The following is a 27,598-nucleotide window of genomic DNA, read 5'->3' on the forward strand; positions in this document are numbered from 1 at the left end:
AGAGAGAGAAATCCTCTGTGGTCCGGGACGTCTGATGAGAGCTTCAGAAAACAGGATTCGTGTTTTAAACAAGAACTTAACTGAAAAAAAAAAATAAAATTTGGGAGTGGAATTATCCCAGTTATGCTGATTTCTCTTCACGTTCGCTCAACAGATGCCGCCTCCAACAAACTGCAGGGTAGCAACATCTTCACCATAGCGAAGCGTACAGTGGACGGCCAGGACATGCTGTATCAGTCCATGAAGCTCACTAACGGCATCTGGGTGCTGGCGGAGCTGAGGGTGCAGGCAGGAAACCCCAATTACACGGTGAGTACAGCGCCGCTTCGCTTTGAGTTCAGACGCGGCACGCTAATGACGGCAGCGTCTGAGTATAGGAGGCGTCTTCTGGGTATTCTGGGCATGGCGTTTAGCTCCCGTTGTTTTCTGAATTTAAAATGTGGGGAAAGGAGGAGCGTGCCAGATGTGATCCGCTCACGTCCGACTGAGCCAGTCAAACATCAGGTGCACATTATGAACAGAGCACTTGGAGATCAGGCTGGGGCGGCGTGAATCCCACTACAGGTGCAGGATGTCTCTGTCAACGAGGCGATTTCAAATGGTTTGGATGGCAGTAAGGACGAGTCGCTGTGGTCGGAGCAGGCGGAACCAGAGCTGAGCGCCGTGACGGCTGGAGCGAAGTCAGCATAGCAGAAGAAATAAGACCTGAACAATTGAGTCTGTATACAAAACTACAACAAGAAAACCTCATACAAGGTCAACAAACTGGGGGCGTTGAGCATTTGTGTGTGCGCGCACACGCTACTTTGAGGAAACGAATGCTGAGTGAAATAGATCATTGAACTAAAATTGAACAAGAGTCCGTTTTCAGGTTTCTCGTCATATCATGAACATGGTGACGTCTGCAGTCTTAGCCTGGGCTGTGTTGAGTGATTTCATTGGTTTTAAATGGAGTGAGTCACCTCTTCACTCCAGAAGTGGCTCTTTGTTAACCTCCCTCCAGCCGAAGTTATTTTTCTTCTGCTCACAGTAAGAGAAGGAAAATAAACAACATGGGCTGGTATACATGAACAAAGACATCGGAGTATTGGGGAGAAATATTAACATGTTGTCACTGGATTACGTTCTTCATCATATTAAGCATTTCTCATCCTGTTGTTGACCACTTGAATAATCTGTTAATAACTGGATGTGCAGTGTTTGTGTGTGTGTGTGTGTGTGTGTGTGTGTGTGTGTTTCTGCTGGCTGGGGAGGAGAGGCTTGTGTTTGTGCGGTGTATCTGCGTGGTGTTCTCTCGTCAGCCTGTCAGTCTCCGCTCTCGATGTGTTTGGCTGAGAAATCCTGCCAGACGAGGCCGGGACGGCGACCTTGGCAGGACTCGTCTCCGTTCCCAGCACTCGGTCTGCTTTTCCAGAACATGTTTTATTTATGAGGTGGCATTAGCCGTCTTCTTGTTTTCTTCCGTCTAGACTGAGCAATTTGTCTGTCCCTCTTCTCGTTCATTAACTCTTCAGATTTTTTGATGCGTTTCACACGTTCCACGGCTCAGTCTGTTCTTTCGTCGCTCCGTCTGAACCAAACACAACCGAAGTCCTTGAGAGAAGCTGGATTTTATGTAAGCATCAGCTGTGAAGCTGGAGGAGCCGCACATCCTTTATTTATTTCATTGCTTGTGACGTAACGTCAGTCATTCAGGAGGTTGTCCGTGTCCACCTTCACATTTTTCATTCACTGTTTTCTTTTTTTTTTTCGGTTTGACTCAGACTGAAAACGCTCCTTCATCCTGCACTCGAGACTCGTCGCACATTTTTTTTTTTTTTTAGTGGCGGTCGGACCGAACTTTGCGCGTCCGGCGTGTTCTCTGACGTTCGTCCCTCCGAGCTGCTTCCTGCTGCACGGTCCCTGCGCTCTCTTGGCTCAGCACATTAAAACCAAGCTGCCGCAGCCTTTTGTCTGCAGCTATTTTTAGCGCCGAAGAAGTAAAGCTGTGCCGCTGCGTGCTTTCAGGGCGCCAGCTTCTCAGCATAAGACATTAAAAATGAATCTGCGTCCTGTAATTTTTTTGCCATGAGTGGGGGAATCACTGGTAGCATGTTTGACTGTCTGGTAAGGCTCGGCCTATTTCTTTGTGATGTTTCAGCGCTTACTGGGTCTCTGCTGCTCTCCCATGATGCTTCGCTGCGTGCATGTGTGAGTGTGTAGCTGTGTCCCAGATCCACACTCCTCTGCTTCCGGATGAAGTTTGAGGACAATGGCAAAGCGATTAAACCGAATGTGCCCAAAGGTTTTACTGTGCACAATAAATGAAGTTAATTTTTGTGGATGCGGCTAATGGGCTGCATTATCACACACTGTAGTGGAACAAGTCACGGCCTTAAAATGACATCGTGGTGGACTTTAACGGTTCAAGGACAAGCCATTACTTTCAACATCATCTCTAAGGCTGTGTCCTTGGTTCACTTGAGGACAGAGGAGACCAGCTGTGAGAATATTAACGTCCCACCTTTGAAGTTGAAATGCTGAGCTTGTTCGCTCATTTGGATTTTTTTCATCAAAGTGAAATGCTAACACCTTGTTTCTGCTGAAAACTGAAAGTCCGCTGCAGCTTAAACAAAACTATAAAAACAGCCAAATGAGAGTGAACCAAACCAGCGAAGGGACGGCGTCTGAAAAATGAGCTGGGACTCACCTCAAAGCTGCTTACAGAGCCGCAGATTCACGTGACGCTCCGCTGCGTTTCACCTCGGTCGACCTCTTTCCCGCCGTCGCATTGTGTTCGTCTCGTCTCGTCTCGAGACACGTCGGGGGGGAAAAACAAAAGTCCTGCTCAGATTTCCCCCCCCCCCCCCCCCCCCCCCCCCCCCTTTCATCTGTGCTCATGTATGCTTAATGTTATTTGCAGTGGAGGAGTGGGACGCCACTTGACGTGAAGCGTGGTGTTCTCATCTGACATCTCTTGTCCCCATGGCAACAATGTAGCCAGTTGGCTGGTTTTTCTTCCACTCGCCATTTGAGCTGATGATTTTTTTTATTTTTTTTTTCCTTTCATGTCAAAGTGAGCTTCAGCACAGAAACCGGCGCCACAGGAATGGTTGACATTCCTCTACACAGACGAATGACAAATTTCAAATAAGAGCAATTGCAATTCCTATGTTGAAAAACATTAAATCCATAAATGAGTCGAAACTCAGGAGATGAAGCATGCGAGGGGAGCGTACCTATGTTCCCCGGGTCCTATGTTCCCCGCTTTGTATGGACCGGGGAACATCGGACCCTTTTTCCACATAAGGGTCCTATGTTCCCCGCCAAAAGATTAAAAAAGACGCACTTCTTTTTCTGCGATTGATTTGTTTAGGTTCATATGCGCGCATCTGAACAGGGAGCTAGCTCTGACAGCAGACAATCAGACAGACGGCCAAAAATATCAACCAAATCCCAAAAGAAAGACAATAAAAAGAGATATAAGGTGGAAGAAGATTTAGCAAGGAGTGAGGGGGAATCGGCAGGACAGCAGGAGCACTGCAGCGTCTCCAGAGGTGCCAATTACAGATTCAGGTAAAATATTATATCCTCCATGAAAGTACAGCAAACCATGTATTTCTCATTTCCAAAAGTTAATTTTAGAACGAAAATATTTTCTGAATAAATACCTTGGTCCTGTGGAGCCTGCAGTCCCACCATCAAATGAGCAGGGTGAGGACGGGACCGTGTGGGAAGGTGTCCGTCCTGGTGCGCAGCCGGGGAGACTTAGGGGATGTAGAATGCTGGCAGTTCCAGTGTTAATAATGGAGGATGTCTGTGTTTTTAGTCCTGTCCAATGCCTCATTTTAAGCCTGGTACACACTCAGCTCATTCCCTCAAGTCATTCATTCATTTCGGCATCTCCGTCAGCGTAAACCCCAACCCCTCTCTCGTGATTAGCTGTGATTAGGACACAGAGTCCTCGAAATTTTTTAATTAAGTTTTTATTAAATATTTTACTATATTTGACTGTCATTTACATCAACTAGGTTGGTGCAAATGCAAATCTGCGCTCTCGCCACGGCAAAAAAAACAAACAACAAAAAAAACCTATCCGAGTGCGCTATGACACAGTGGGGAACATAGGACCGGGGAACATAGGGATGACCCCGCATGCGAGTGGAGCTACTCGGGCAGGTGTGGCGTGGTTCAGTCTCTGTGGAGGGCCTCACAATCTCTTATTTAAATCCCATTGTTGGAGGGTCGATCCCCATCCGGCCTTTATCGACGTGTCGAAGTGAACCCAGGGATCGATCTCCTCGCTCGGTGTCCGTCTGCTTCGGGCTTTCGGGTGTGAAGTGCGTCGAGATTTCTTGTGCAGTAAAAAAAAAAAACTGTTTGATGCAATCACAAAGAAATTTGAAATGACGCTGAACATTAGAGTGTGGTAGTGTCTGTAGTCTCAGTGCTCACTCTTAAAGATTCAAACCATCACAGTAAATTCTCGGCTGTCAAGCCCGACGTGTTCAGGAAACAAGATTCAACAGGACTCCATACACATACGGGGACTCAGAGTGTCTGAGGCAGCTGTCACGTCAGGGCTGTTTGTGACGGCAGACGTCTCCTCTTGGCCCGACGTGACTCGAGGAACAGTCACTGTCTGCATCGTGGGATGCTTGGTTTTTTTTTTTTGGTTTTTTTTTGTTTTTTTGAGAAAAAAAATGTCAAAATGCACTTCAAACTTCAAACTCCAACCTCCTCTTCAGAACGCAAACAGGTTGTGACATATTGTCTTGCTTTCAATATCCATTTGTATTTCAATTTATTTTAAATACACAGCTTCCTGTAACACGTTTTGGAGCAAACTTGCTGACAGTTGAATAATCCCACTGCTTCTCAGAGCCACAGTGCCACTTCATTAAACCGCCGTCTTCCATTGAGCGTCTTTCGTTGCGCTATCTGATTCATCCTGCATTAGAGAAGCTGAGCGGCTGCAGGTTTTACAAAGGCTCCTGCAGCGTCTTCAGGCTCCTGCCGATTTATTGTTTGTTTGATCAGCTGGAAAGAGAGAGTTTTTGCACATGCAAATCATTTTAATAATGGAGCATTAGCGGCACAGAGCTTGTTGTTATTTCGGCTCCATTGTATTGGCAGAATGAAACAAGAGCTCTGCGTTATGAAAAAATTCCTTCACAGTCCACCAGAACCCGGCTTGCCACAGGCTCCCTTTTTCCTTTTAGTGTTTTTTTTTTTTTTCCTTTATTTCTTTACATGTGTGCGCAGATTTAATACAACTGTGTTTGCAGCGAGCCCAGAGCTGTCTGCAGGAAAGCTGCAGTTAAAGGCTCCCCGAACGCCGCTCCCGTACGGCGGGCCGGAGCCGCCGCGCCTCTTCACATCTCGCCCCGCGGAGTCTGGAGCGCAGCTGGCTCAGCGATGCCAGCAGCATGCATTAGTGAAGAGCCGCGAGCGCGCCACTGCAGTTTTGAAGGGGCCGCACAAGATTAGCGCCGCATCCTGCTGCAGCTCAGAAAAGCCCGTCGCCCCGTTTGATATCGGGGTCGTGAATGAGCCCTCCCTTCAGACTGCTAAATCTCAGAATGGAAAAACTCTGTTCTGTGCTGACATGAAAGCAAAACATCATTGACAGGAGCGTTTTGTGATTCTTCTTGATGAAGAATGCAAGATGTAAGTCGGCAGAATCCAGTGAAATGACGTGAGATATCAGGGTCAGTCTGTCCTGGCTGGTTAACCAGACACATGCAGCAGCGAGAGGAAAGAAAAGAGACGTCATTCAAACACTCCAGAAATGTCTCCTTCCTATCAGAGCACTGAGACCGTTTCTTATCGGTGTGTGCCGCTTGTGTGTGTCACTCAGTCACAGACGTCCGGACTGCAATTGTGTGGATCGTTCCAAGAAAACCAGTTCCTCTGTACAGTTTCGTTCTGTTCCAAAATGTTGCGTATCGTAATAGTCTTAATTTGTCATCTTCTGCAGCATTTGAAATCCATTACAGCTGTTGAACCGTCGTTCAGAACTCTGTTCAGGCTCAGCTTTATCCCAGCAGCTTCCTAATAGCATTACTACTTGCGATTCAGTTCCACACAGCCCACACAGGTTATTGTTTTCTTCCCCCCGACATCTTTCTCTTTTCGGTTTTAAAGCTCCCATCTTCTCATGGATAGACGTAAACTAACCAACTAGTTTTTTCTGTTTTGATTTAACAGAATCACTACTGTTGTAGAAGAAGAAAAAAACGCTTTTAGACCAAAAAAATAATAAATGACAGCGATTAAAAGCTAGAGCACGACAACGGTAATTATGTGTGTGTGTCCATTTGGACAAGAAAAATGCAGGTTGCTCGCTGCTTTGCAGAGACATGCTGGTTTTTTTGTAGGGCTCCGTAAATAGCTCCTGCTTCTGGATCTAAGGAAATAACATCTGCAGTATGATTGCAGCATGATGGTGGAGAGAAACTCGCTCCATCAAATCCCCGACCTGCTCCCAGCTGAGACCGACATCAAAAGAGGGGAGAGGCTGCCTCTGTTTACTCTGCTTTTGTATCTGCTCTTCTGTCTTTGTCTGTCTGCGGCTGATAACGCTGAATTAAAACTCTTTTTCATCCAAACCGCTTTTCCTCTCTGGTCAGAGGAGGCTCACAGTTCGGTCTCCGGCAGCTGCAGCCTGTTTAAAACATTAAAGAAGTCTTTTCCACAGATCTACAGAAATGTTACCACATTTGACGTTGTCTGGATCATTAAGTTGTCAAAGCTTCATCACTTTGTTGTGCAACCTTGTCTTTCCTAATTCTTTTCTTATGGATCTCTTTGCGATTCAGTTTTTACCATTATTTCACAGCATCATTGTATTTTTTTTCACCCACAGTTCAAAACATCCAGAGACCAAAGGTTGAAGAAATGTTCTTAATCAGTGTTTGAGAATGCTATAAAAGGGAAAAAACCAAACTGCCATCCTGTTGCAAATGTAGAAATTTAATAAACAAAACTTTAAAATTGCACTTTGTATCTTCCAAACCAACCTTGAATAAAAGTTGAGTTGTTTCAGTCGTTCTGTTTTTCAGTCAAGTTGAATCCTCTTCTTCCTGTCCTCTGTCCTCCTGCAGGTTTCTCTAAAGTGCAGAGCTGCCGAAGTGTCTCAGTGTGTGTTCCAGAGCTACGAGGCGGCGCTGAAGAACTGAACGCTTCATTCCCTCCAGGCGCTGCCCTCACAGACTCCTCACACGCCCCGTCTTTCCATCAGGCCCGCGAACCACGTCACAAAGCTCACGCAGTGCAGGACCCCCGCCCCGCTCGGCCCCACCCTGGCCCCGCCCCGCTCCGCCCGGCGGGCTGCAGTCTGAATGTCCTTCAGCCTTTTGACTCGGACGGGTTAAGGTCTGTTGAACCGGTGCTTTGCCCGTCTTCAGTACTGCAGAGATGCCACGGGTTTGTCTTTCAGGATGAAATAACGGGAACTCCCCCCGTCCCCCGCCCCCGCTATTTCCCCCTGAACTATCCTGAAATCCTGCTTTTTTTTTTTTTCTTTTTTTTTTTTTTCCCCCTCCCCTCTTGAGGGACAGACTTCTCTCACTGTTGACTGTTTCTCTGCATGAGGCGCTTTAATCATTTCCCAGCCCCGGTTTTCTGCAAATTGGAGGCTTTTTATAGCGTCTGCAATCAGCAGGTGAATCATCACTTTGGGCGTATTTATTTTAGGGGGGGGCGGGTGTAATTTCAATTAAATTTACCCAAAAAAAGGCCTAAACTCTCCTCTCCCTCTGCCTGTGTGAAGTGGATAATGGCTGTGCGGGCCGTTAAAAGACACATAAATACTTCAAACTACACTATGGTCGTCTTTTGTCATTTTCTAGAGTTTTCTTTGGTGAATCAGATTCACAGCCCTCCCCGTAAAGCCGAGTGTCTGACGCGTGCACGGAAACTGTGTTAGTGTGTGTTCTCTTTTAATTTCTACATCAACACGTCGATCTCGCTGCAGTTGTCCGCCGACTGCGCCCCTTGATTAGTCATTCCATGGTTTGATTTGTGTTTGTCGTCTTGTCGATGTAAATGTGGGCAAACTGGGAGAGAGGAGCCACTCCGTCACCGGCGGCTCAGGCTCTCTGCCACTCTGCTCTCTGTGTGTGTCTTCATCGCAGCTCTCTGGAGGTCCACGGCCACCTGAGATGAAGGTTCGGGTGGGGAAAACATCTGTAGCATCTGTGTGTGTGTGTGTGTGTGTGTGAAAGCGCGTGGTTTCAGCTTAGAGCGTGATCTACGGAAACGCCCGTGTCCCTGTTTTACCTACGGACGGAATAATTGGATTCCTTTTCCGAGCGGTTACACCGAAGCCCTTTTATCGGCTCTACGGGATGATTGCACCTACGCTAACACCTTTTGCAGATTACAGCAGAGGAAGCTGCGTCCTCGGGAGTGTGTGCGACTTTTTTGTGTGCGGTGGTTGACGGCCGATTCATTTAAATGCTGTACAAACAAAAAAAGAAAATCAAATGTTTAATCAGATGTTTTTGATCCACATAATTTTGTTTGATGTGCGTGCGTCATTTGAAATAAGAACTATTAAAAGTCTTGATAAATTCACATCTCGAGTTATTCTTTCCTCCAGTTGTCAGGCTTCATTATATAACGGGAGATAAAAATGGAAATTCTTTAATAGCACGGTCTGCCGACGCCGGAGTCCCAGTGCCACTGATGTAAAACATTATCTCCGTTTTATTTGCTTGGTGAAGTCCGCGTCCCCGAGGGCCCGAAGTCTACATGAGTTGTATTTGCTCTGTTCTTTGTAATCACGGCTGACCTTTGAGGTGAACAGGCCTCTCGCCTCGTCCTCCTGAGAGCTCTGACGTCGTGTTTCACACTCTACAGTCTTCTCAACCTTTAACTTCAAGTGTTGGCGGTTTATCCACTTCTGAATGCATAATCATGGTGGGGGGGGTTTTTTTCTTCCCCCTTGAATGTCCCACCTGCCTCCCGAAGGCTTAAGTAGAGTTTCCACTTCATGACCCGCTGGCGGTGAACACAAACGCCTCTCATCCCGGACTCATTCAGGTGGAAAGTCAGTTTTCCAAGGCTGTCAGATCCTCTGACTAATAAGTTATCCATAATATTGACAGTCAGTGATTGATATATCCCAACAGGGGGCGCCACTTTACTGCATCATGGTAGGAACTTTGATTTCAAAATTCAAGAAACGAAGTCGGAAGCAGTTATATTAACCACAGAACACGCATTATTCACGAGTAATGAGTCAAAATATGCTGCTGAATGTCCACATCGTAAAGCAAAGCAGCCTCCCTCCACGTGTTTCTGTATAAACCAGTTCATATCTGAGAGCACTCTACGATATAAGGCTGTGATGGACAAAACTATGAGCTACGCTGCTCTATAAACACCAGTGAAAACACTGCTGACTGGCTTCATTTGGACTGAATATGTAATTGTCCATCCGTCCATCCTCTATATTGCTCTATTCCGTTGCAGTGTCACTGGGCACTGGAGTCAGTCCCAGCTAACTATTCATTTCTAGCAAGTGAGGAAAATTTCATGCATTCACAGTTGAACACAAATATATTCAGTGGAGTAGATAAATGCATGACCATTGTTAGATGGATCACTCTGATCTGGCACTTTGTGCATGTTCAAAGTGCTGTAGCACCTGGGGAAATGGGTTTGAAATCTACATGGTGACAAGACACTTGCTCGATTAAATTACAGCTTTTCAGCATTGAAAAAAAAAACTTCTTCAGTTTAAAGTTCCTTCACATCAATGTCTGCTCTGTGCATGTTTAATGTGTGTTTAATCACCTGATAAAAAGGGAATACTGTTCCTTTAAAGTTCTCTTTTTATGTAATGTGCCTGCTGATCAGAATGGGAAAACCCAACGTCTGCATACTTATCAGCTTTCTCCCGCCTCATATAAATGCTGGATTTTCTCCTTCCCTCCCCAAAGCCATGCTGCTTATGAAGACTCCCAACACACTCTCCAGCTAAGACGATAAAAATAACACAGTGGATCCATACTTTGAAGTGGTGCTGACTGCAACACACTGCAAATTAATCAAAAATAATCTTGTTACGCAACTCAAGAGATGCAGTGAAATCCTTGAATTAGGTCATTATTGGAAAAGCCCCCCCGACTGCAGAGCACGGGCTCCACATGGTTTATGGACCGTTCAGTCTTGGGATGCAACATTAATGCACGGAGGCCCGTGAGGTCCATTACACGTGAGCAGGAAGGCCACGGATTCCAGTCACACCTCATGTGATCTGACAACATAAATAAATCAATGCCATTTCTCCGGCTTTGATGTTCGACACGTGACACATCAGGCTCGTCCAATATACATGCATTTGATGATTCCTCCGGTGGGGAGCTTTGAGGAGGCATTTTTCCGGCGAGTCTCTCCACATGAATACCAATGCATTGTAGAAAGGCCACAAAAGGGCTGCGTTTAAGAGTGATCTCTTGGGCTGATGCTTGTCTTCTTTGATGAAATACGGTTTTGTTCTCGAACGATTCAACACAGAGAATAATCTTCTGGAGAATCTTGCTGAGATGACATGAGAGCTTTGAAGATTATTAATAAAATCATTGACATCTTTCAGTGAAAATTCAATAGGTCAATCAGAAATATGTCAGTGTTTAGGTACACTAAATATTCGGAAATTCAGGTTTTGTCCTTAAATTTGGGCTTTCATTTGGTTTTTCTTATAGTTTTTCAATGAGTGGTTTTCAAACTGCAGGGTCACCCTCTCCTGAGGGGGCGCCATAGAGGTCAGGTGGAGGGGTGGCTTTTCTCAGCATGATTTTCCTTTAAATGACTGAAAGAATATCACAATGAAAAGAAGTAAATGGAGAATTGAACTAATACACAGTTTTAGGAATAAATTCCTTATAAATTTAACAGAATATTAAAACAATAGCTTTAGTGAAACACCACCGTGATTAGCTGGAGTGTGTGTGTTTCAGGCTGTATCAGGGTTTGTAGCCTCCTTCATATCTGTTTAATAAACAGCTGGACTCCATTCCTGCAGTTTTCAGGCTCCTCTGAGGTGACAGCACGCCACAAAGAGAGAGATGCTTCCTCCCGTCCTGGCACGCGCCCTGCGGGGACTCAGTCCGGCGATCACTCACCTCGGATGTGGGATGTGCACGTCCTGTGCACCGCGTCTCTACAACCCCTCACTCCGGCAACGCGATTTATAGTGTGCAGCCTGTTTCTTTGCCATCCGCTTTATTTATTTATTTGCGGCGTATGGGAGCTCAAAGCTCTCACACGCCTCGCGCACGACGTGATGCTATTGGATGAGCAAGAGATGGAGAGAGAGAGAGGGAGAGAAAGAGAGAGAGAGATCCTGTCTTTCCACAGGCACACACACACACACACACACACACACACACACACACACAGCTCCTTAACAGACTCCAGATGCCTTTACAGAAAACGCGCGTCTGCAGGCTGTGTGGACTTCCTCCTCTTCCTTGAAGCACCCAGGAACACGCTGCTCTTCCCGTCATCGAAAACCAGACAATTATGGGGTGGCAGCCAATTGTGAAACACGTGGAAGGCTTATTTGGGAGCGCGGCGGCGGTGCGCCCGTCCTCCGCGTGATGGAGGAGCGCGGCGCTGGTGCATCGCTGGGATTGAGTGAGAGGTGCGGAGGAGACGATCGATGAAGACGCCGAGAGCTCCCGTGCGTTCGGTCAAGGTCAGAGTCTAGTCCGGATGGGATTATGTCCATGTGGAGACCAGTAGGAAGGACTTTTCTGCTTCCTCTCTGGGGACGAGGCTGCCTGGGGATGTCCCCTGGAAATCAGGAGTTGCTCTTCCTCGCGTCGGCTCGCGGAGGCAGCGTGAATCCCCACGTCGGTGTCGGCGCGACCGCGGTCGCGCTCCGTTTCTGACACTCGGCTCCGTCTCTGAATCTGCGCCCTCACTTCCCGGCTGGGGATAAAGTTTTCTCGACTGTGCTCGACGGGCGGGGGGTGGGATCGATTGGCCCGCTGAGCCCCGGTGAGGTGACCGGGCGGAGGGAGGAGGGTGGAGGCGGCACGGCCGCGCTTTCCCTCCGGACGCTCTCACCTGCGCCCGCTGCCGTCGCTGTCCATGGTGCTGAACCCGTGCTCCAGGAATGGTGGAGACGCTGAGTATCGCAGTCATCGGTGCTCCCGGAGTGGGGAAAACTTCTATAATCCGCCAGTTCATCTATAACGACTTCTCGGAGGTGTACACGCCGACCAGGACCAGATACGTGTACAGACCCTCCGTCATCCTGAACGGAAACATGTACGAGCTGAAGGTCCTGGACGTCCCGCCGATCTCCTCTTTCCCGTCCAGCTCCAGTCAGGTACCGGAATGTCTCAGGAGTTTTCCCACCCACAGGGTGAACTTTGTTTTTAGAGGTTAGCACTCTTGCCTTGGGCTGCAGAACAGCAGGTGAACATGATCTGATAAACTATTACGATTATATGATTCAAACACTCACCTTAATGATTTCCATTTCTTTGTGCATTTTTCACGATTCTGATTTGTGTCCTGCACAAGGTTTTATAAAGTCATTGCAGTCACTCACACTTTTCTTTCATATTTAAGTTTTAAGCCAAAACATAATTTAAGGAGGTTGAGTCCGTTTTTTTTTTTTTTGCCATATCTATTCTGCACATGTCACAAATTGATATTGTGAAGACCTACTGGTTCACTACTTTTCACTAAAACTTTTTGTGGAGTTTTCTTCTGGTATTCCTCCAACAGTCAAAAACATGACTATTAACTTCATCTGTGTGTTTTTCCTGTGTGTCTCTCTGTCTTTGCCCTTTGTTTGACCCGGGCAGTGTCTTTTGACCCTTGTCATTTGGAATGTTCTCCTTGCATAAACTGGGTATAGAGGGATGGACGACGGGTTTGCGTGATCATTGCTTCACCGGCCCATTTTTGAGATTGCCTGAATCCCCTCTTCATTTATTTAATCCCTGTTTAATTTTTACAAGTGCACGTCTGTTCACCGCTGCCATTTCTCAAAGCCAAACCACCAATTTTATTTATTCTATCACTATCAGATGTCCCTAGTCTACTTGTTGCTATGGAGACCTGACTGACTTAAAGCCTTGGAGCTCCACTTTGACGTTGTAAAACTCTCTTTCTTTCTCAGCCCCCTCATAAGGAAGGGAAGCCAACTTGCATGTTGTTGTTTATTAATCATAGGATGTCGTGCAGACCTCTCGCGGAGCAGTGTTCACAGTCTCATTGCATTCACAGGAACCGATCGCATTAGGCTGATTCTGCTGCCGGTGGCTCTAATTGTGCTGAATCTGGCTTCTGTGCTCGGGAAAATAATGGCAGGGTTTTGCTGCAGGCATGGCCACAGCACCTGGTTAAACCGCCTCTTCAAAAATAGAACGGAGTGGCCTTTTAATGCATGACCACAGGTCGCATGCCACACCTCGTTAGCTGGGGACACATCTGATTACAGCAGCGCTCAAAAAATGAGCTGCGGCTCACAGATGCTCACTTCGCAAAGCAGACTTGCCGAGGACTGGGGAGGCGTAGAGGATTTCATGTAGATTTAAATCTTTTTTACTTTTAAACGAAAGCTGTCTTTGAACAGTCATTTTAAAGTCAGCATCAGGGCTCGTCTGCCTGCCCTGCAGAGATCCCGCCTTAAACCTTCCCAAGTGAAGACTGATGACAGTCCTCATCCTTCATTCTGTGCATAAATACATTTTAGAGTTTGACAGAATCCATTATGAGGCTTCTCGGGATGAATTCGTTTTACTGAGCTGTTTTTCTTCAACTAACAATACTTAAAGTCTTACATCCTACTTTTGCATTGCTTTTCCAGAGAGCCTGGAAGGAACCTTCTCGATATGTTTAACTCTGATGGCTGATGTGTCAAATTAGCTTCAGAAAGCTTCAAATTATATTTTCACACAGAACGAGAAGCGTGAATCCTGTCTTCCATTAATTGCAGCACATGCAAATCGCATTAGGAATGGATCTCGTCTTTGGGAGTGAGAGGAAGAGAAGTGCATCACTAACATGAGAATTGTTTTAAGATCGGCACTCAAAGGATAAATCTATGATGAAAAACGATATTGTGAAATTAATTTACACTTATCTGCCGTTTTCTGCTGTGGCTCAGTTGGTGGAGTAAATGTATTTTTTGTAATCCCAAAGCTGGTGGCTTGATTTCTCCCGTCAATGTGTCAGAGTGTCCATCGGCAAGACACTAAGTTCCAAGTTGTTCCCAGTGAGCACTTTGCATGATGTGTGTGTGTGTGTGAAAAAGAGAGAGAGAGAGAGAGAGAGAGAGAGAGAGAGAGAGACAGGAACTGTGTGCAAATGGTTGAATTTAAATGATTGTGTATCGACCATTTACCAGAAGATTGAGTTTGTGTGTTTCAACAGGATGCTGAGTGACTGATCCTCTCTGCGGGTCTGTCAGATGAAGGTGTGTGTTTGACTCATGTCCACTGCAGCCTCATTGGAGGTGCTGCGATGCCTTCTTGATAGAAATCTCCAAGGTCACCAGGCCGAGCTGTCGACCGGTGCAGCTGAACATTTCACTCCCTCTCTCTCCGCCTTTCAGTGTCACAGATAGCCCTCCTCAGGAACAGCTGTGGTTATCTGCACCAACGAGGTGCTGCTGAGAAAATGAGATCTCAGGCCAAGAAGGAGGCAACAAAGGAGCCATTTGATAGAGGGGCGCCTCAAAGTGTTTTCTGTGTGCTGAGGAAGCATGGCATTAAACGCGATGAAAACAGCTGACAGGCAGGCTGAGGGGGCCACAGCAATCATCCTGTCAGAATTACACAGGGCGCTGCAGCAGCTAGATTTTACATCTCATTGGACGATGCTAAAGGGTTGACAGAGTGGTTCACTGTTTCTCAATAAAGACATTGGCTTTGTTCTTTTTTTGAGGCCAGCGGTGCTTAACCCCCATAGGGGAGCAATCTGCAAGGTGTGAGCAGAAAGCAGGAATAAGACCAAACGTGTCCCCGGGGGTTTGGTGTGAGCGTGTGTGTGTGCCAAAAGTTGAGTCACATGAGAAAGCGTTTCAGCAGACACAGCTTTCATCATCCGATACATGTTGTATCATAGCGTGTGAACGTTTAGCACTAATTTTAGAGTGCGAGCGCATCATGAAAGCCTCTGTTTGGCTGAGCCCGGGAGGGTGCACAGGCGGAGAAAACCATTAGCTGAGTGCAGCCACAACACTTCGATCAGACAGATTTATGGTTACTCATTTGCTGTGGAATGACTGCGTGAGGCCTGCTGTACTTTTTCTTGCCCGACGCAGTCATGTCCTGCCTGTGCTGAAGCCCACGCTCTTGTCTTGTCTGGTGATGTCCTCTATTCACAGCGAGAGCGCTGATGAGACAAGGGGCAGTTTTGAGTCACTGCCTTCCTCTGTATTTATCCCACAGTCAAAGAAATGTAACCTGGGTCAGAGGCGGTGGTTATAATGAATGGCGAGCGACGGCGGCACAAAGGGCCCTGATTGAATTGAATTAGAGCACTGTTCTCTGTTGGAATACAGCTGAGAAAAAAAAAAAGACTCACAAAAAAAAAAAGTAGTGAGTAGGAATTTGCTGAAGTCAATTAGAAACTCTGCGCAGAGTTTAATAGGCTAGTCGTAGTAGGGGTTACTAAATGAGCTTTTGTAATGTCCTCTAAAATTTGTGATGAATAAGCTGCAGAATAGAGTGAGTCAGAACGCCTCCATGCTGATGCTGCTTGGCAATTTCTCATCAGTTCAGATTATATTAAAAGGAAGAGCTGAAATGTTCTGGCAGGCTACTTCTGACCCCGTTTCAACCACATACACATCCATTTTTATCCTCTCCAACACTGAAGACGGGCAAGATTTCTATTATTTTACCGCTGGTGTGCGATGGTGTAATGATTTGTTTGCTTTGCGTTGTGCCTGGCTGTTGCTGATAGTATTGCGTTTAGCGAGCAGCTGTCACAGTGTGTCAATAGGATGCGATGACAGATGGATTTAAGCCTGAGAGAAGATTCAGTATGATTTTTTTTTTTCTTGTTCTTTTTTGTTGTTGTGTTCTTGCCACAATGTATCTCCATGACTTCCTCCCACACAAAACGCCGCCTCTCCCTTTCCTGCTCTCGCTGGACATTCTTCTCAGTTATCGCTGTCAATACTTTCCCTGATAGCAGCATGAAAATGATTGCTTTTCATGTCACACGGCGCGTTGGGTTGCCTCTCTCGGTGGAAACACGTCCGAGGTGCACGTGAGATTTACAAATCGCTTTAGCGCTAAGAGCTCACATGTTGCTAAATTGTCAGTTGTGCCATTTGAGCTTGAGCCCAGTGCAGATTTAACAATGTGATGGAATTATCAGGCACAATTCTGCTTTTGACTCAATTGTCAACTTTCATTCAACTGTATATAGCACTTCTTTAATATCATTAAGTGTTTCGGTGAGAAGCTCATGCCACAAAGCTGTCTGTGGTTTATCATAAACTTTTTCTGTCTGCTTCACTCATATTTTTATTCACAACAGAACCAAGATAAAACGTGGCACTTGGCCGTATTTATGGGTTATAATGCTACGAGAAATCGGCTGTTGCCTCTGATCCGTAATGAGGTTCACACCCTTCTTCGAAGGTATTTTCCATTCAAGATCTCAGCACCGACCATGATTAATTTTCACTGTGAAAAATAATGGGATGATTTCCAGCAGAGGCACATATTGGGCACATATGACTCTTCCTCTGAAAAGCAGCTGCACTAAACAGTTGGAGAGCAGAGAAAAAAGGTAATGGAGGCTGCTTTTTTTCCTCTCAAGATGGTCCTCCACTTTCAGTACAACTGAAGAAGATGCTACTGCTCAGAAAGAAGAAAAAAATCTCACTGTAGACCCTTGGTTTGGTATTATAATGATGCAAATGTCTATTCATTCATTCATCAAAAGCCAGATTATTAATGCCCTTTTTATTCTACTTTTTTCACCATAGGTGTCATAATAAAGGTCACTTTCTCACCCAGAAGTGAAATCCTGACATGAGTTCTTGATGAAAACGTGATTCTATTAATTTTGTTGCTCAATCCATTTTGCATTACACAGAGAGACAGATGACCACACACATTCGTACCTCGTCAATTCAGAGACACCAGTTCGGCTGCTCCTCATATCTGTGGACTGTCGGCGACTGCAGGACAAACGCACAGGCGGAACTTGCATGGCTACAGTCAGTTCTGTTAAATTCATTTTGATTTATGTTGCACCAATCAAAACACAATGCAAGTTACGTAACACTCTAATGAAAATCAGAAAAATCTGAATAAATCCCGAATAACCAAACGTAAGAACAGGAGGCATTGAGGAGTTCATGACCCTTTGTAGAGGTCTGGCAGACCCAGACTGAAGCGGCACAGATCTGCCTCCACTGGCTGGGGCTCATGTTAAATAAATAGAAAAGAGAACAGCAATCGACAAAACAATCAGCATGGTGCAGCCTGATCAGCAGAATCAGAAAACCATAGATCAGCAACTTTTTAGCCTGGGAGAGAGAGAGAGAAAGAGAGAGAGACAGAGAGAGAGGGATGCAAGCGAGTAACATGCAAACAGAGACATATGGATGTGTTGAAATGAATGGTTTTCTGTTGTTAATAAATCATAATGAACACATCCTCAGCTGTTTAAAACCCAGAACAGATTCACAGTGTGAGCCAGTTTTGACAGCAATTGGTTTGGAAGCAATGTGTCACTGATATAGTGCCAGTTACATTTTTCTGTTAAATGTAATCCGACATGTAGGATTTCATCTTTTCTCATCTGCAAAAGTAACTGACTCAAGCATGTTTTTTTGCAATTGTCACACAAGGTTTCAGTATACAGAAACAGTTCCTGCTTCATCCGTCTCTAGTGAAGATGAAGTGTGTGTGTGTGCGTGTGTGTTTGTGTTGAACAAACTCTGCCTTTCTAGAGCATTTCTAGCATTCGTGTCTTTTTGAAAAACAACATTATTGCCATGTTTGTAATGATAGAGTTGTGCCAAATTGCAGTATTTTCTGTGTGAGAGCATTTTAAATGTGACACTTGGTTATGGCAGTGAGGTGTTAAAGCTAAATGTGCAGCTTGCTGTACTTCAAAAAAAATGAAAAAAGAAGGGGAAAAAAAAAGTTCCCAGGTTGTTTTTATTATCAATCCACACAACGTCAAACCTCCACAGTCAGGATGTAGGTGAGTCACACTTACATTCAGACCTGCGGACACTTTAGAGTCACTAATTAACCTCAGATACTTCTTTTTGAGCTGCAGGAGGAAACAAAACCACAGAAGCCAATGCAAGCAAAGGAAGAACGTGCAAACTCCCACACAGAAAGACCCACAGCCGCACTAACAGAATGTTCTCACTGTGCGGTAAAAGCACTCACTTCCGCACCTGTGCGGCCCACAACGTCATCCATGTCGCTTCTTAAGATCAGAACATCACACTTCGCTTCATCCACAGCTTCCAGTCTTTATGTTAAACTAAGCTAACAGACTCCTGACCGCACAGCTCCACATTTAACAAGCAGCAGATTCTATTTCAATCTCCTCCGGAAGGGTCTACTCTAAATTGTCAAACCCTTCACTTTCAGCCGTCTCAGCCGGTGTCAAGTTCTTGTTAGCTTCTGTTTTAAAATCAACAATTCCTGACTCCGTTTCCCAGGAGAGGCCGCACGTGATCCCTGAAACATTTTCTGTTTCTGCGCGGAAACCCTGCAGCAGACCGTCCTCTCCATCCCACCTCAAACAAGACGGTTTTCCGAAAAGAGCAATAAAAATTCAAACGGTATTGCCGGTGTAAGTTATTCTGAGTAACGGCGATGTCGTCCCCGGGGGACGTAATGGATTTTAATTGCAAATCATCCAGCGTGGATTATGTGTGACATATCTCTAATTGCTCGGCACCCTTCCCCCACCAGGAGACTCTGGCCTCCCTCCTACACTTGAGTATCGATCCATCCCAACCACTCATTAGCGTTAAGCTGCTTCCTCTAATATCAGGAGACACGACAGCTTTGTCATAGCCCGCTGAAAACTGACCACGGCCTGCGGTTGTCAGGGAAACATGCTCTGTTTGGCTCTTGAGGAGCGAAGGATGAGATGCTCTTTCCCCCCCCCCCCCCTCCTCCTGCACCTTGGTACGAAGACCGACTGGAAGATGCAGACGCTGGCACCACGCACTCCACGTTCACGCTCCCACAAGCACATTCACACATCCTGTGAGCGTACACAAATAAACATGCCCACACGTGCATTTTTTTGCATCTGATATCGGTTCATCGGCTGCACGTCGGCGCCCCGTCTCATCTTCATCCACTTTGTTTTTCTTAACGGCGTTTTTCTTGTTTGGGTTTTTCCAGAAGTAGTGTTGCCATTTCAAGCCCCTCCTCCACGTTTAAAAACAGGGTTTGGATGACAAAGAGATATGAGATGAGAACACAAGCTGCTATTTTTAGCCCAAGGGATGTGAGGCTGCTACTGAAGCCACCATGTGCATCTCATGCCGTCAGCTGCCTCAGTTATCAGAAAAGGGGTGAACTGCGATGCTATTATTAGGAATATGTCATTTTTGCTTAGCAAACAAGTGTTAGTTTGGATTTAAACATAATGAGACAATGACACGGGGAAGAAGAAAATCATAAATCTGTTTATGGTTAAAAACTTGCTTAAAAAAAATCCTTGGAAATAGCAGGAAAAGAATCTCAGCACCGCCTTTCACAACACGGTCTCCTCCTTATTCCTTCACTTTCGATGCCAATGATCTTCACATTTGTCTCCATGCCTGATCGGCCTCATTATCTTCCCGTTGATGTGTGAGGCTGTTTCTTCCTCTCGACACAAACACATGAACACCCTCTTCTCGACGAGATGAAGGCAAATTATTCCTCACCGACGTGTCAGAATTATCGTTTGGACCGAGCGACTGTCATGGCCTGTTCCCTCAGCCGCTCTCATCCCAAATAATCAGCTGATCTTCACTGAAACACACTGGATGTACGGTATATTCACCCGACAGAAATATTTTGCACAGGCTTTGCAGTAGTGTAATTATATTTTTCACATTTCTTTTTCAAGTTGCCCAAGCTGTCACTGAAGGTAAAAAAAAAAATGGAAGTAAATACTACATGGAAAATTACTGAAACAGTGTGGCAAATCAATCAGCAATGCACCTCTGCACCGCCAGGCGTGAGGGTCAGAGAAGCATGCACACTAATCAGAAGCATAAAAATAAAGAGGTTTTACAATCAGCACTTTGATATTTGAATTTGTGAAGCCGTGCGGTGCAATAAACACAGATCTGAAGAGGCCAAGTCGTCCCTGCCCGGGGGTCAGGTGCAGCCGTCCAAAAACATCAAATGCATCAAGCAGAGCAGCTTTGAGAGTCGTGGCAGCAAAACGTAGAGTGAATTGTTGCAGCGGAGACTGTGCTCGGCGGTCGAAACGAGCTCCGAAAGTGCTGAGAAACAGCTGAGAAAGTATCGGATGTTTTTCAGAAGGTTCTAACAATTAAGCAAATGGGAGAAAAAAATGGCACTTAAAACTAGTAGTGCTGCTACTTTTGAAGGGGAGGATGCTTTGTTGTGACATTTAAGGTGTTTCTATTAAATAAACATGACTACAATTTCAAATTATTAAGATAAGCATGTGTTTGTGTAACTCTTTGGAGGAATTCTCGTTTTTCTTCAAAGAGACAGAAAGTAAAATGGCTAAAATATTCATGCAAAGGCACCACATTCGGTTACTCCAACATTGAATCTTTCTGCTGCTCACAATAATAGATTGATGACAGAATATGTGGCGAAATACATAGTTGTGATTAACAGATGTGTTTTATGGTCATAATTTCTGGAATTTGTCAAATTATGATCAGATCTAGTGTTTCTTTTCTGTCCCATTGCTATGGGAAATAGTGTCTTACCTTCAGTCGGTGTACCTGAGTGATGCTTCAGTTTGAAATGTATGAAAAAGCTTTGACACGGCATGTAAATGTAAACCTGTTTAAAAAGACAAGGATGCCCATTTTTAGACTCCTAATAGATCTAGAGAGCCGTAGATAGGCAGGTTATTCAACTATAACTTCATGTACAATAGGAAATGGTGTAATTTCTAGTGTGAAAGTAATGAAAATTAACTTCGGATGGAAATTTTGGATTTCCCCGTATTTGAGTCAGTGCTGAATAAAGAGAGCTGAGTGTTTCTAAATCGTACGAATAGAGTTTCAGCATGGAAAAAAAACAAAAACATGTGCATGAATGATACTCAAGAACCTGAACTGAACTGATCTGACATTTCATTGTTTTTGTTTTACATCTGCTCCTCTGTGTTGCCATCGAGGACTAGATATACAGCAGCTTCCTCAGCCAGCGCTCTGTGATTATGAGCGTCTTGTTCTGAGGTCGGCTCTTCAGCTCACAGTCATGTGCTCCGTCTTTCTCCCATTTGTCCTCTAAATATCGAGCCAGAGCTTTAGATTTATCTGTTCTTGTGCGGCTGATTGCCGGATGGGTCCTTGAGAACAGTCACTCCGGTCTCCTCTGGAGCAGCCAGAGCTGTGAGCCTTTGTTTCGCCAGTCGTCTCTGACGCCTCACTGCTGGGACAGCTTGTTGTGCTTCTCATCCAGCCTGGGTCTGTCTCTTCATTGCACGATGGTTTATATGATGGTGGAGCATTTGCGAACAGTGAGTCTCACATTCTGCAAGCATCTCCGAGGGGTTTCATAGCCTGGGGAACCATTCACCACCGGCTTCTCCTCTAGTTTTTTATTGCCCACTTTCCTTTCAGCAATTCAGAGCATAGAAAATGTTCATTGACACGTGTTTCATGTTGACCGACGAACCTTTCTGCCCTCTTAAACATGTCCTGAAAGCTTGTTTTACGATCAGCCGTGAAACTCTTTTACCTCTACATTCAACCTTTATGCTAAGCTCAACATCTGATGGCCATAGGTTCAGGTTTTAACATGTAGAAATGTATTTCTGTTAAAGTTAAACACCGTAAAGATTCTCTGTGATAAAACCATGAGGTTCATGGTTACCGGGACTTTTTAATGAGTTAGTATCACATTGTTGTTTCCTGCACCATTTTCCATTCACTGTTTGCATGTTCAATTACACGAACCCGAGCTGGATGGACCTAACTCCGCGGCGGCCTCGGACTCAGACCGCTCATCAGCGGAGTGTGTGTGATGTTGAAGCTCCTCTCCTCATCCTTTGATCTGCCGATTCCCTTTTCAATCTCTTCAGCATTGTCTCATGCCAGCATTTCTTTTCTCGCCTCTCCCTCTCTCAGCAGACCTGTTTTCCCTTTTCATTCTCCAACTGACTTATCAGATCAAATGTTTATAAATTCATTGCGTGCTGTTGGACACGGCCAGGGCGCTGGTAGTAGCAAACTCATGGGAAAATGCATCACGAATGGAGGAACGGTTCAAAGTGTTTCTACTGAAATAAATGTCCTCACTGGTGTTGTGTCTTAACTGAACTTCCAGCTCATTACTGTTCAAAAAAAAAAAAAAGAAAGTTGGTAGTTTGTCAAGCTGAATGAACTCTGAATTGTAAAGCTTAATGGAGCAGGAATAAAAGGTAAACAGAGGCACGTGTTCCCTCTTCTCCGTCGGACAGAAGCCCGTGTGCTCGCTTATCTCTCACCTCTGTCATTGTCCTTGAACATGTGTAGCTAGGAGACGGCGCTGCGCTTTCCGCTGTGCGGTCACCGTGCTTTATGAGTTTGTTCTAAGCTGTGAGGGTTGCACAACCGAACCTGTTCTAGAAATTTCACCGGCTCTGCGTTTTATTTAAATCACATCAGAGGCGTGCAAAGTATTACGCCGAGCCACAATCTATCAGAATAATTACGACACACGCTACAAGATGTTCGGCTCTATTTCTCTGTTCTGTGTTCTGCATTAATGCCGAAATCAAATGACAAGACCTGGAAACAAGTGCAGGAGAAATAAAGCAGAACACCATGTTTTTCTCATTGATGTTTAGAAAATCGCCTCAACAAAGTAAACCAGATGATGATATGTTCAACAAAAAAACAGGATTAACACAGCACTACCTTTCAGATGAGTTTAGAAAATAGTGTATTAAAATGTTGGTGATGAACCTGGCTCGAGATTTCAGTCTGTTCATCGACTGGCAAATCTCAATAGTGGTCCAAGAGGAAACTCTGAATACTGAATAGTGATTGAGTGAATGTCTAGAATGTTTATCAACGACAGTGGACTTACTTGTAAATTAATCTCAAGCAGCGTGACTGTGAATCAGATTTATAATTCAATGTGCTGGTTGGACATTTTTTGTTGAAGAACAAAAGTGGCTTGAAATTGTCTCTAGGAAATGTGTTTTCAAACGTGTAAAAGCATTTACACATTCACATTTATGTGTTTCTCTCGCTCCATGTCTTACAGGAGTGGCTGGATTTGCGCTGCAGAGGTGTCCGCAACGCCAACGCCTACATCCTGGTGTATGACATCTGTTGCGTGGAGAGCTTTGAATACGTCAAAATGATCCGACAGCAGATCGTGGAGAACAGGTTCGATCAGCTGCATGCGGCTCTGTGTGTGTGTGTGTGTGTGTGTGTACAGTTTGTGATTCCTCGCTGGTCATTTTTCATGAACTCACCCTGTCGCCCCATCTCCAGACAACGAGCAATTTCACACCCCGCCTTGTAGCTTCACAATTACATGACGCTGACAGTGAAATGCAGGCTGCTTTTAATTCAGCACATCCGTTCCGGCATCCCGGCGGTTTGCTAATGACATCTGATGGTGACGTTGCTGCTTGGTCTCCGTCTGAGGTGGCACAGGTGATTAAAAGATTATCCTGGAGATATTCCTGCACCAGACGTGACGCTTGACAATAACACGGATGTGTAACACAATATGGATCTATCCTGGTTTCCCGTGCACCTGTAAGCCAAAAGGTCTGAACTGAAGCGTCGGGGGGGGAAAAACCCTCGGTGAAAATCACCTGTGCTATCATCTCCATCTGCAGCATGCAGCATGCATAGATTTGCATTTAGAAAGCTGCATTGAGTGGACTGATTTGTTTGTTGTGTTGAACATGACCGAGCTGCCACCGCACAGTTCACTGCCACTTTCCCCCTGCTCCCATGTGAGCGTGAATGTTTATGACCCAAGATAAAAAGCCATAATTACCTGAGAGCTGAGAGGGAATGATGAAGGAATAGAAAACAGGAGGAACGTGTGATAATCCCACAAAGATCTAATGATAGACCAAAGAACAAAAGGAATAAAGTGGATGCATCAATTGTAAAAAGACAACATGGATGAAAAGATTCTCCAAGTTCTGTTCGAAACAGAATAACTGTCCAAGTTTCTTCTATATGTCAGAATATGACCATGCATGTCCTTTGCTCAGTTCTATATTACTTCCCCCAAATTCCCCCGAACAGATGTCAGCACAAGCTCTCATTCATTCAGCACATCTCCTCCTGCAGCATCTCTCCAGCTAAAGCAGAAATGCTCGGACTTATATATTTTTTAAAACTCTGCTATGTGAGAACAACCTGTGAAAAGGCGAGATGTGAGATGATTGCTGTGATGTGATTTTTGTTTACACTCTTTAAGAACTTGGCCTGCAGGCTCAAATATTGCACCCTCCGTGTTTTCCTCACTGTTTCGCTCTCTGTCAAGCTGCCTCTCTATCTGCCATGGCAGATGTACAAATATGCACGAGGATGCAAGTCTTTGTTAAAAGATCAGGCAAAGAGAAACAAAACCATTTATTCACCAGAAGAGTAAAATAAATTGTTAATGCAGCAGTTTTGAACTATTCATACCCCTGCTTCAACTCAGCTAAGACTGAACTCAGAAAGTCAGCAGAGGTCTTGAGCATACACACACACACACACACACACACCACTGCTCTTTCAGGGTTTGTTATTCATCCAATTTAAACATCCTTAATGGATGAGGCTGGATTTAATGCTTCATGATGACTTATAGCATGGATTTATTAATTTTAAAAGCACAATCCAATTACATTTTGCTCTCAACTACTCGATTAAAAACAGTCTAATTGTTTGAAATCCTATTTATGTAGCCCAATCCAGCATTCCCTCTTGTTGCTGCTTCTTTTCTCACTGCTGCAGTAAACTCCTTTCATAATTAGAGCTTTGGATTGCATTTCTAAGCCAGCGCCAATCAGATGATACCGAAAACGCCGGCGCTTGATGAGGCCGTCCTCGACGTGTCCCATTAGCACCGTATGATTAAACTGCGCAGATTACAATTCTTGAGCCACGAATGTGTGCCTGCCGGTGGTTTCCCTATACATTTTCAGTCTGGATAATGCTGTAAACCAGTAGCTGCAGCATGCAGTGGGAGGCCCTTTGAGCCTGCGAGTTCTAATCCTCCAGTCCGCCCCCACAAGCCTCAGAGGCAAGGAGAAACCACGCACGGAGAACCACTGTGACAAACACCGAGATGATCGCTTGTGCTCATGGTGAAATTAACCTGTTTTTGTTCCCCCCCCCGTCCCTTGCTCCTCCAGGGAAGGCAGCAGCAGCGAGGTGCCGATCCTGGTGGTGGGGAACAAGCGAGATCTGCAGCGGCAGCGCTTCATGCCTCGCAGGGCCGTGTCCGTCCTCGTCAAGAAGACCTGGAAGTGCGGCTACGTGGAGTGCTCCGCCAAGTTCAACTGGCACGTCGTGCTGCTCTTCAAGGAGCTGCTGGGCATCGCCGTGGCTCGAGGCATGCGCCAGAACCACACCTCCATCCGTCTGCAAGGGGCACTTCAGAGGAACCGCTGCACCATCATGTGACCCTGAGAGCTCCCTCCACCCCTCGCGGCGATGGCAGTGGAGAAGAAGACTTTTTTTCTTTTCTTTTTTTTTTATCTAAATGGCTGGAAAAATACCCTGTGGCCTCCTGCTTTACTGAGCTGATTTTTCATAATGAGGTTTATTAGACTCTTGCGCTGTAAAAGACACTGAAATTTCACACATGGTCATCCAGTCACTTCCCAATCAGATTCTGCCATCGGTGTACAAATCAGGAAGGAGGTAGAGGAGAAAGCAGGTGAAAAAAAGCAACACAATTAACAGAGCACAGTTATTTTTTTTTTTCTTCTTCTTCTTCTTCTTGCATCGATTAGACATTAAGACATTTCAGGCTGTGCTTCCAAAAATAACACAGCAGCAGGTCTGTAGCTGGACTTGACAGGAAGGTAGCTGTGTGTGTGAGACTCATAACGGAGAGGCAGCAATATCATGGAGTCTTCCTTTGAAATTTGTCACGTTCACTGAGGCCACGAGCCGAGTGAAGACATGTGAGCAGTGGAGTAGGAGAAAGCAAAACATTCCTTTGTGGGGAGATTTTTCTCAAAATGTACATAGAATGATTAGATGGTGGTTAATTTTAGATTGTGAGAAGTAGCCTGCGTTTTATTTTTTCCTCCTTTCCCTGTCCCTACTTACAAGTTTGGCCGGTGGTGAAAGCTGTTTGTTCAGGCAAAGGGTGTTTTAAGGTTGTGTTGCAGCAGAAAATACTGCAGTCCCCTTATCATGATGTACTGTAGGACTTTAATCTGCTCCCTCCCTCACTCAGTGTCTGTTTCTGATGAATACATTAAGTCCAGGGTACCGGGGACCTGCAGGAGGCTGCAGAGCCAGCCTGAGACGAGAACCTGCACATGCATTCTCTCTCTTCCTTTTCCTTTCTCTCGCTCTCCCTCTCTCTCTCTGTGTGTCAGAGAGCGAGGGAGACAGCACGGGAGGGAGACGAATAGGCAGGTTTGATCGCTGACATTCAGGAAAGCAAAGGACAGACACAGCGAGATAAGAGATGGATGTTTAATCTTTGGATTAGAAAGGAGCAATAAAATCCCACCACTGGGTTTCCTGACTAACTATATGTACCACAGACGCAGTGCCACGCTGAATAAGCCTCACACGCAGTAGACGCAGGCTGATGCCCTCACACTTGGATACCCTGCAGAGAATAAGGAAGCTGAGCTCAATGACTTGCACAAAATGACCCATGACTACATAACAGACACAGATGGATCATTACTAAAGCTTTCACACCGGTATGTGGATAGGATCTAATCGGTTATGTTGTGGGATTGACAGTTTCTTTTCAATTCATCAAGACTAGGTAGGTACTTTGTGAAAATGGCTGCACTGAAAGCAAGCAGACCAGTTGTATATAAGAGTGATTCATTGAGTTATTGACTTGCATGCTTTTGTTGGTAGAGCCAACAGGTCAGGGTTAAATTGCACTGATGTGAAAATGTGATGTTGTGTTTTGTTTTGTTTTGTTTTTTTCTTTCCTGGTTTTTCTGACACTGTATGAGCAGTTGAGTGAATGAATGTGGTCGTTTTTCACTGGCATGTGAGAGCACAAGCTCACGATTCTCCCCCAAGATGTGTCGTTGAACCCCTTCAATCAGGGCTGATGGCTGTGTTACCTTTTTTTTTTGTTCATTTTTCTAGTTTAAAAAAAAAGAGATATATGTAGCAGAGATTCACTAGAAAGCAACTGCGTGTAGCATGAGTTCTCATCGGTTTGTTTGTGTGCGCATTTCCAAATAAAAAGGGCTACCATTTTTTTTATCAGAAACCTCAGTTGTCTTC

General features: G+C 45.2%; 2 protein-coding genes across 3 annotated transcripts in view; both read left to right on the forward strand.

The window, feature by feature from the left end:
* The window catches only part of ap1b1 (adaptor related protein complex 1 subunit beta 1), a 28,373-nt gene extending 19,814 nt beyond the window's left edge, over positions 1-8,559 (forward strand). For both annotated transcript variants that reach the window (XM_030104990.1, XM_030104989.1), the window contains exons 23-24: positions 155-309; positions 7,086-8,559. In XM_030104990.1, the coding sequence (XP_029960850.1) occupies positions 155-309; positions 7,086-7,160 (230 nt within the window). In that variant the 3' untranslated portion in view covers positions 7,161-8,559. The remainder of the gene's footprint in view (positions 1-154; positions 310-7,085) is intronic.
* A 3,480-nt stretch (positions 8,560-12,039) lies between these two features.
* Positions 12,040-27,584, forward strand: rasl10a (RAS-like, family 10, member A). Its single transcript, XM_030105426.1, has 3 exons — positions 12,040-12,328; positions 23,409-23,533; positions 25,516-27,584. Exons 1-3 carry the CDS (start codon positions 12,113-12,115, stop codon positions 25,784-25,786), a joined length of 612 nt encoding a protein of 203 aa, XP_029961286.1. The 5' UTR covers positions 12,040-12,112; the 3' UTR covers positions 25,787-27,584.
* The last annotated feature ends 14 nt before the right edge of the window (positions 27,585-27,598 follow it).

This window comes from Salarias fasciatus, chromosome 12 (genome assembly GCF_902148845.1).
Source record: "Salarias fasciatus chromosome 12, fSalaFa1.1, whole genome shotgun sequence".
NCBI classification, from domain to species: Eukaryota; Metazoa; Chordata; class Actinopteri; order Blenniiformes; family Blenniidae; genus Salarias; species Salarias fasciatus.